The following is a 9,454-nucleotide window of genomic DNA, read 5'->3' on the forward strand; positions in this document are numbered from 1 at the left end:
GTACTTGTCAAAAATTTAAAATCTAGTCTGAGAAAAAGGGTTTAATTATGTTTCAATCCCTATGCTTTTCAAGAAAATATTTTTATTTATAATATGAATCAAGTATAGGAATGGATTTCAAATTGTTTTATTATATATTTTAGGATTATTATTCTATCAACCATCATTTAAGCGTTTAAATAAGCTCTTAATCTATATTTATACTCATGGGTAATTCTTCCACTCACTCAGTCAAAACAAGTTTCGTTAAGTTTTGTTTTTAAAATTCTCTTATGTTTGGATTGCACTAAGTGAAACCAAAATCTTTTCATTGTTTAAATATTTTTTTATTCCAGTAAGAAAAGGTCAAAAGTGTCCCAATATTTATTACTTTCACTTGAAATATTCGGTTATCTCAATTTGGGAAAGAAGTTGAAAAAGGAAAGTAGTTCCTTAATTAAGATATTAAATACCATTAACATTTTACATAAATGGTTTAAAATTTTGATAAAATTGTAAAAATTCATTATACTTTATATTTTTTATTAAACTTTTTCTGAATGGTTCATTAATACAAAGATAATATAATTACAAGATAAATATAAATATATGTCCTACTAATACAATGCACGACAAATAAAAAAATCAAACAAAGGCTAAACTAAAATCTAGAAAGAATCGTAAAAAAAAATCTTAAAATAATATTGTATTTATTTTGGTAACTCTCATAATTTTTTATTAATTTAATCATCACCATTAATAAAATTGAACAAAATGATCACTCTCGATTTTCTCCCTAATGAAATGCTGATCTGGCATTTATCATGATCCAAAATGGCGGCGCTTTGAGGATGTATACAAGGCCTTGTCAACATTTGGCGTTAAAACTTTAGGGTTTTATTTAACTCCCTCTCTTTTTTGGAGGAAAAAAAAATACCCCTCTAGGTTCTCTTTTAATCCCCCAAATTATACGATTTCTCTTTTATGAGAAATTTTAATTCGGTAATTCTCTCGCTCTACTTTGTTTTCCTTCTTCATTTCGATTCTTTTCTTCCGTCTCTTTTATGTCTTCATTAGTTTTTTTTTTTCTGTTTGGATGCCGAGAAATCTAATAACGAAACGAATAAGGAAAAGAAATGAGAAGCTCAATGTTGTGTTCTGTTTCGATTGATAAATTATATGGATGAGTTCAATTATCTGTTTTCTTTTATATTTAAAAACATCGCAGGGAAATGTTAGAGCTTAGAAACAAATTCCTTTTTTCCCTTAGAAATTAAAAAGAGGGTTTAAGATTTTGAGAGATTTGGATTCTGGTGGAAGATCTGATTCTTAGGTATCTCTGCTGTTTGGTTGCCTATAAATTGTGAAGGAAGAAGGCTCAATTGAAGTATATGGATATCATCTTAAAGGACTAAAAGAGAAGCATGTAAAAGTTCAGAGTTGTTAGATATCACTTTGCACCACATATTACGTGGAATGCTCGATCAGCATTTTGTGAGAGAAAAAATGAATGAGTGATCATTTTGTTCAAATTTATTAATGGTGGTAATTAAATTAACAATTTTTTTAGGATGACTGGTGAAGTAATTTTCCCTTAATTTGAAGTATCCAAATAAAATTTAGATATACTTTTTTTCTTCTATTACCCAAATCCAAACATAGCACTAAAAAGAATTTAATACTAGAGTTTAGAGAAACGGCATTAAATTTTTTCTTTTCGAAAAACAAAGTTCCCGTCTACGGACCCAAACCCTTCAAAGCAACAAATCCGCCGTTGAATTTCGAAGGTACCGACCCTACCCCTTTAATCTTTTACAAATTTACTTTTCTTACCGTTCTTGTTCAGTTCTCTCCTTTCTCGCGGCATTTTTAATTTTTTTTTAATAAGAGATAGAGATAGGAGCAGGGGTTGTCCAGCGATCGGCACTGGTATGGCTTGAAGATTTGAACACAAGTATTTTTCCACTTCACCTCTACTTCAAGAAGCTCTAGCTTCGTTTTTAACTGTTATTGCTTTCTCCAATTACAGTTGTTTTCTTTCTTCTTGTTCTTTACTGAAATTTGTTTGCCTTGAGAACCAATTTTCCTATCTGGGTTTCTATTCCTGTTTTGCTGAAGTTGTGTTCTTTTTTTCTTCCGGAATTTGACACTGCATTACTCTGATCTTTGCATTCTTTTTCATTTGAAACTCAGGGTTCGAGAGAATTGCAGTGGACTTCAGGTTTTGCAGGTAAAACCCTAAACCCAAGATTCCCAAATCTTCATTTTAATTGATTCTTCGTTTATTCTTTACTTTTTCATCATTATTGTATCGTTTGCTTCTCTTCTACTCCTTATCTATCATCATTAGTTACTTAATTAATTGAAAGAGGAAACAAAGCATTAAAATGCGGGCCGGGGACTCTTGGAATGCCCACTTTCTTTCCTCATGTTTCGAAAGAAGCATAAATGACAAATTTTTGGTGTTAATTTTGAAATAAATTTTTTTAAAATTTCCATTTTGAACACAAAATGATGACTATTGTTATTATTGTAATAATCAATATGTAGTTTATTTATAGATAAATAGTGGGGATATAATTTGTATTGTTCAGTTATGATGTAATTAAAAAGGTATTATGATTTATCACTGCTACAGTGCTACTACTATTTTGTTCTAAAATGACAATTGTTAGTAGAATATTTTAATTTCTTGATGACCATAAGTGATTGCGTTTTATTTGATTCTTGTGTACCGACTACTGACTACTTATTTCTGCACATGTTGGTTTCATCCGTACAGTCTTTTGTATGACCATTGAGACCCTCATCCATTCTGATGCAACATTAGTGTCTATATGTTTTTGCATTCATTCTTTTGGTGGACTACTTGTCTTGTAATTGCCCAGCACTTGCTTTACTTGGGGACTGAATAACCGCAAAATGATAGGACATAAACATAGGCTTTACCACCTTGTTCATTTATGGTCATTGTTAACATGGTTATCTTCCTCTCCAGTTGCAGGGCATAGTATATGTTCAGGGTGGTCGATCATGTCTCTCTATTCCTTGAAAATGAATGCACTGCATTGTAAAGCCTATTTGGGGTACATGTCCAACTGAAGGATTTCAAGTTGAGGAAGTTAGGGTTTCTATTTGAGTGTAAAATATGGCTGGAAATGCAGCATCAATCTTTTGGTTGGAAGAATACAGTGGGAAGTCACTTACTCCTGTCGGTTCGAAAAGAAAGGCCAAATCGAAGAAACTGGAGTTTAATGGCTGGGGATCTAAACCACTCATTGAATTTCTTGAATCTATTGGTAAAGACACCACCGAGAAGATCTCTCAGCATGATGTTAGTGACATTATAGGCAAATATATTAATGACAATAACCTTACTAACCCAGCAAAAAAGAAGAGAGTTCTTTGTGATGAAAGGCTTTATTCTATTTTTGGAAGAAAAACAATAAGCCGAATCAAAGTCTATGACTTGCTTGAGACACACTATTTAGAAAACCAAGATGCATGGGATGATGACTTCTTTTTTAGCTCAGAAGAGGAGAATCTTGGTGAAGAAAAGAAATGTTTGAGATTGGAGAAAAAAACTTACCAGAAGAAAAGGGGTTTTGAAACACCGAAAAGCTGCTTTGCTGCAATAATACCAGAGAATATTAAACTAGTGTACTTGAAAAAGAGCTTAGTTCTGGATCTTTCAAAAGATTTTGGAAGCTTTGAAGCTAAAGTGGTAGATAGCTTTGTGAGGATCAAATCAGATCCTAATAACTTCCTTCAGAAAAATTCTCATCAGCTTGTGATTGTTAAAGGTAATTTGCTGTGGATTATGTGGGTAGCAATTATCAGTTATTTACTTGGAATTAATTTTGGTTGTGAAGTGCTATTCTTTTTTAATAATATATTGTGCTGTTGTGCATGTTAATCTAACAAACAAAAATGAGAGAGGAAATAGAAAAAAAACCCTGACATTGGCATTGTAAGTAGATTAAGTGGATTTCTGATTTAATGAGCTAGATGTTTCTGTAATAAATAGCTTCATTCTATATTTTGCATTGTGCGCTTGTGCGATCGCATGTGTCTGTATATTTAGCAATTGAAATTCTCAGTCCTTGAGCAGACATAGTTTCTACTTAATTTTAAATTTGTTGTCCCTGACTTGAAGTTGAAGCAGTGGAAGTTGAGAAACATGAATCTAGATATGCATAAATCTTAGTTGAGTAGCGCTTTTTGTCTTGCAAGCTTCTTGGTGCTTCTCTATCAATCACTATGGTTAGGAACAACTTGACTCCTTTTCTTCTTTCTCCTGGATGAGCGCAAGCATATCCTTATCAGTCTGCATATTTTTATCATCTCACTCAGTTATACTACTCTTGACCAGTGATAATTGTATAATTGATGCTGAGATAATACATTTTTCTTAATATCCCAAATAACTACACATGGAGCTCATTCAAGATTTTATGTAAACAATTGGCACACAGTTGTTAATTCCTTTGGCATTAATATATGCAGAATTTCTGTTGTTAGTTATATCTTATGTTATGTTGTCTGTTTTAAATAATTTATTCACGGTATTAGCATTCTTTGTTGTCTAGGGATGAAGAAGGTCTCTGGGAATAATGATGTAAATGCAGACATTCTCCTTCAGGTTTCAAATTTTGTGAAAGATGTTAGAATTGCCATGCTTTCAGAAGATGATTTCTCTCAGGTAATCAGTATATGCTACAGTTTTTGCTATTTCATCCAAATAGCTCTAGAATTTGACATATTTCAATGCAGACCTGAACTTTCTAGTTTTCTATTATCTTCCTATTTTGGATGCAATTCATTTGGAAATTTGAATATTCTGATGAATTATTGCTAATTCTTTTTACCCAAACTGAAAAAAAATTAAATTAGAATATTGGTGATGGTTCCCTTTTGAAGAAAGCTAAATATTATTGAGATAAAGTGGAAAACATTAATGATTCCCATACATATATTTTACTTTGCCTATGGGATACATAAACTGTAGAAACATATAGGCTGGGTTCTTTAGTGACTGCTGATGTAAGTCACATCTATGACTTGTTATTCTAGACCTTCAGATATTTTTTTTTCTTCTGGCCCAGAACAAAATAAACATTGTCTTGATGATAGTTAGATATTTGCTTTTATTTTTTATCTAAGGTGCTTTGAGGATAATCTGTTTTATATTTATAGCATATGTGCCTTACTGCCTTATATGTTACAAACAAGCATAGTTTAAGTTATGGTGCCTTAGCATTGATATAGCAACTGCTTATGGTGTTAAAAGATCTTAGTTTGTTTTTGTAGCTGGCTGCTTTATATACTGGTATAGAGATCAGGATGTATGAGCTTGTCTTTAGTGTTTTTGTTTGTTTTTTGCAGGAAGAATGTGAAGATTTGCATCAGAGAATGAAAAAGGGCTTGCTGAAGAGACCAACCGTTGTAAGCTCTTGTACATTTTGCACAATCCATAATATTACATTCTAGTGGAGGAAGGGAACTGGTTGTTTATTTAACAAATTATGTTTTTTAAAGCAATGTTGGGCAGTTCAAACCATCTACATCTAGATTGTCCATTTTTTAACTCTCATATGATAACTGGATGGAGGTTAACTTGAAACTAGATAGGATGAAGTGTTAACCGGGAACTTAATGCTATGGAATTTTTTGGGATGTAGCCTTGTCCCAGTAGATGCTAGAAGTTTGTGCCTAGTTAAGACTTCTTGAGATAAAAATCATTGATTGTTATCATCTTAAAAAAAAGGAAAGGGTGTAAGATTTTGTGATTGATTTTCTATATGGTGCCTAAAAATCAAGTTCTTTGTCCTGCTTGTCTTTGGATTTTGTTAAGGGTTTAGGTTTAATTTTGTTTCTTTGATTTAGGTATAGTTGTGATTGAAAATATAGTTACATAGGAATTTTTATGTCAAACTAAACTGGTTTTAGATATGAGATTTTGGTCAAAACAATCTGTTGCATGCTCGTTCCGTTTACTTTTGCTGAATGTTTAAAAACCAGAACTAACCTGATTGTGCTCACTGCTTGACAATTGATTGGTGTTGGTTCTTTCCTGTTAGTCCTCAGACCATCTCCATAGGACTGAAAGCCTCAGTCAGATAATCCCTTATCGATACAAAGGATATTGACTTGGAGACAGTTTCAATAATCAGATTGGACTATATTCTCGTCTGGTACCCACGAAGAGGTCCGTGGTGTGCCTAATCCTTTTATAGTTAAATAGCAAAACTTTCAATGGGCACTGGCGATGTCCTACGAAACTGAATTTGCATGTTGTCACAGGATGGCACTGACCATTAAGCTGGCTACATATTAATAGCTTTTTTATAAGATATTAAATTATAAAGTGCATAATGAATATTCTCATTTGTCATGTTTGGTTACTAGTTGATGATGGTCTGTATCAATTCTTATACGTATATTTCTCTATCCTCCAATCCCTGTTTTACTCGTTGATTTTATCTTCTTATGTTTTTAGTTTTTAGCCCCCATCATCTTTTCTTTTTCTTTTTGACTTTTTCACTTTTACAAATGTCAAAATTATTTTATATTGTTGATAGGCGGAACTTGAAGCAAAGGCTCGGGCTTTACATGAAGATATAACCAAGCATGTATGTATTCTCATTCTCACCATACCTAACTATCAGAGAACAATTTAGTCTTATATCCTTTTGTAATTGGTGTTTCCTAATGTCAATTGGTGGCCAAGTTTCTCTTTTGCTACTGGTTACCTGTTCCTTAGGTGATGTTCGATAAATTGAAAAGTTAAATGCTAAATTTTTTAGTTATAAGAAATTAGTGTATTAAATTTATACCACCAAATGTTTCTGAAAGTTGAATATTGAGTTGATATTTACATTGAAAAAAAAGGGGAGAGAATATAAGATTGTGCAATTATAGGTTTTAACTCCAGCATTTTTCAAAACTTTTTCATGGAAAACCTTCAATTGAGTCTCTAAAATATGTTATCAAACATGTTCTTTTTGTTTTGATTTTTTTTTTTGAACTTTTATGGTTTGTGTTTTATCAAATAATTAAACGAGATGACACAGAAAAATCTAAATTATTGGAAGTCGTAAAGCTGCTACCTTAATAGTTGTTGTCTTAAGGTGATGTTATTACCACATGTTTTGTACTTTGTGTATTAGGGACCTTATTTTTATATTTTGGTGGCACTCTTTATTGGGAATGCTTCTGATGACTTTGTTAGCGTGGTAATGAATTCTTAAATTTTTTCTTCTGGTTTTCTGTATTTTTTTTCCAGTGGCTTGCAGCAGAACTTACCTTGTTACCAAAGCTCATAGACCGTGCCAATGAAAAGGGATGGCGCAGAGAATATCCTTTTTGAAATATCTGTTGATTACATGCATAGACGTACATGCTTTGACTAATTATGGAGCTCACCCGTTTGATTTTAGGTATTATGACGAGATAAGAAAATGCAATATTAGAGGGTTAATAATTTTGTTACTGAACTAAGTTCTTCCAACATACATTTTTGAAGGGACTAAAATACCTAAACTATAATTGCAAAAATAAAACTTGAGTTTGTTTAAATAGTTAACTGCTGATTTACTGTTGTACCTCACAAGATTACAGGTAACTCTACTACATTCATGATAGAAATTCTTTAGGATACATTCGAAAGATGTAGAGTTTGCATATTGCCTTTGATTTTGTTGAAATCGTGATTTTTTATTTTAATGCAAGGGAATCTACATGGTCCTTGCCTTTATGTGTCGGGTTTCTTCAGTAAAACAGTTTATTTTTGCTTTTATGACTGAAGCCACGATCCGATTAACCATGTTGGTATCTTTCATGAAGCATTTCCCTTAAAGTGTAATTGACTTCTTAACTTGCTTCTGCTCTTACAATGTTCGAGTACATGGAAAGGAGACAACTGCTTCAGACTCCAGAGGAACAGTCACGACTGCTGTGTGAGGTTCCAAATGTTATTGCAGAGGAAGTAGAACCTGAAACTGTACCGCAAGATGTTAAACATGAAAAGGATAGCTCACAGATATCAACCGTGAGGGAAACTTTGGAAATTCCTAGCAATCCAGTTTCAAATGGAAAATTGTCAACCTTGTTGCCCTTAAAACCAGGTAATGGTACGTACATAAACTTCTGTCATTTATTTCCTCAAAATTGCCCTTGAAGTCATTTTAATCTAATCTTGCATACTCAATGCCTTTGTCTATCGCTTTAAAAATTTACTCTTTTTTTTCATTTTTGCAGTGGCCCAATCTTCCCCCATAATTTTAAAAGACGATACAGGTATGCATGAGTTTTGTTTCCTTTGTTAACCATATAGAGTAGGCAGAAAAGGAATGCAATAGCAACATTTAGTAAATTAGATGTTCTTTTGGTCAATCTTTCTTCACTTTGTTCGTTTCATCACCCAAATGAAGGGTTACGAAAATGTGCTATATGATTCAACACTGCCCATATGCTAGTTCTTATAATCCATCTCAATTTGTCAACTAATAGACGTATCAGCTTGTGTGTACGTGTATACATATCTACCAGTCTCTTACATTGGGTGGTCGATTTTCTGTTCTGGCAAATCTACAAAGATTTGTATGGAGCTAAGATGGCAAAAGTGTCCCGAATGCATCTTTTTTCTTCTGGGCTTGTATGCACTTTAAAACAAGAGACAAAGCTCCATCATGGTAGAAGTGTTCAATGTTTTGCATGTTTTTCTCCATCGTCCTTCTAAGTTACTCATTCCTTTTGTTGCAGTTCATTGCCATGATGTTCAGGAGCAGCTAATCCGCCCAAGAGACAACAATGTCAGGAGTACACAGGTTGGAAATGTACCAGAAGAAAACGGCGCCATAGTCAAACATGACTTTTTAAAAGCATTGGATACCACTCAAGTGATTGATTTGAGTGATGATGATAATGACGACAATGAAGAACATGAGGATTCAAACAAAACCGAGGCACAGGATGATGTGAGAAGCTTGATATGGCATTATCAAGACCCTCAGGGAGATATACAGGGTCCTTTCTCTCTCCTGTCGCTGAAAAATTGGATGGACCTCGACTACTTTCCAGACGATTTTAAGGTTTGGAAGACGGGTCAAAACCTAAATAATGCTGTTTTGTTGGCTGACATAGTTGGTCGAATGTTTCAGATTTAAGATTTGTTGCATATTATTGTAAATGGATAAGAATATCAGATTGTTCTTGTAGCTGGTTGGTATTTTGAAGATGAAAATGTGCCTTGCTAAAATAAATCCTTTCAATTTCCTGTTTATAGAATGTATGTCATTATGGGGTTTTCTCCATTGCATTCATAGATGTCACTTCTATTAGAAGTGATTTACTTGCATCATTTTTAAATCAATTGATATATTTCATCTTCATGTAAGTTGGGTTTTGAGTAAATTAAAGGGTCAACTATTTGTTTGTTACGTTTATTCCAGTCATTATAAAATTTTGGGTGAAT

At 33.0% G+C, this 9,454-nt stretch overlaps 1 protein-coding gene across 8 annotated transcripts; it reads left to right on the plus strand.

Annotated features, from left to right (window-relative positions):
* Nucleotides 1–887: 887 nt before the first annotated feature.
* LOC105794545 (uncharacterized protein At5g08430) lies at nt 888–9,242 on the plus strand. 8 transcript variants are annotated; one of them, XM_012623768.2, is made up of 11 exons: nt 1,017–1,766; nt 1,874–1,933; nt 2,173–2,209; nt 2,978–3,782; nt 4,569–4,681; nt 5,365–5,424; nt 6,561–6,611; nt 7,265–7,335; nt 7,873–8,111; nt 8,239–8,277; nt 8,743–9,242. In XM_012623768.2, the coding sequence occupies exons 4-11, from the start codon at nt 3,128–3,130 to the stop codon at nt 9,144–9,146; spliced, it is 1,632 nt and encodes a 543-aa protein (XP_012479222.1). In that variant the 5' UTR covers nt 1,017–1,766; nt 1,874–1,933; nt 2,173–2,209; nt 2,978–3,127; the 3' UTR covers nt 9,147–9,242. The 8 variants fall into 8 exon arrangements, with proteins under 8 accessions (XP_012479225.1, XP_052484421.1, XP_012479222.1 ...); XM_052628459.1 differs by having other exon boundaries at nt 1,886–1,933; XM_012623771.2 differs by lacking the exons at nt 1,017–1,766; nt 1,874–1,933 and adding an exon at nt 888–981.
* The last annotated feature ends 212 nt before the right edge of the window (nt 9,243–9,454 follow it).

The sequence above is a fragment of the Gossypium raimondii genome, chromosome 3 (assembly GCF_025698545.1).
Source record: "Gossypium raimondii isolate GPD5lz chromosome 3, ASM2569854v1, whole genome shotgun sequence".
NCBI classification, from domain to species: domain Eukaryota; kingdom Viridiplantae; phylum Streptophyta; class Magnoliopsida; order Malvales; family Malvaceae; genus Gossypium; species Gossypium raimondii.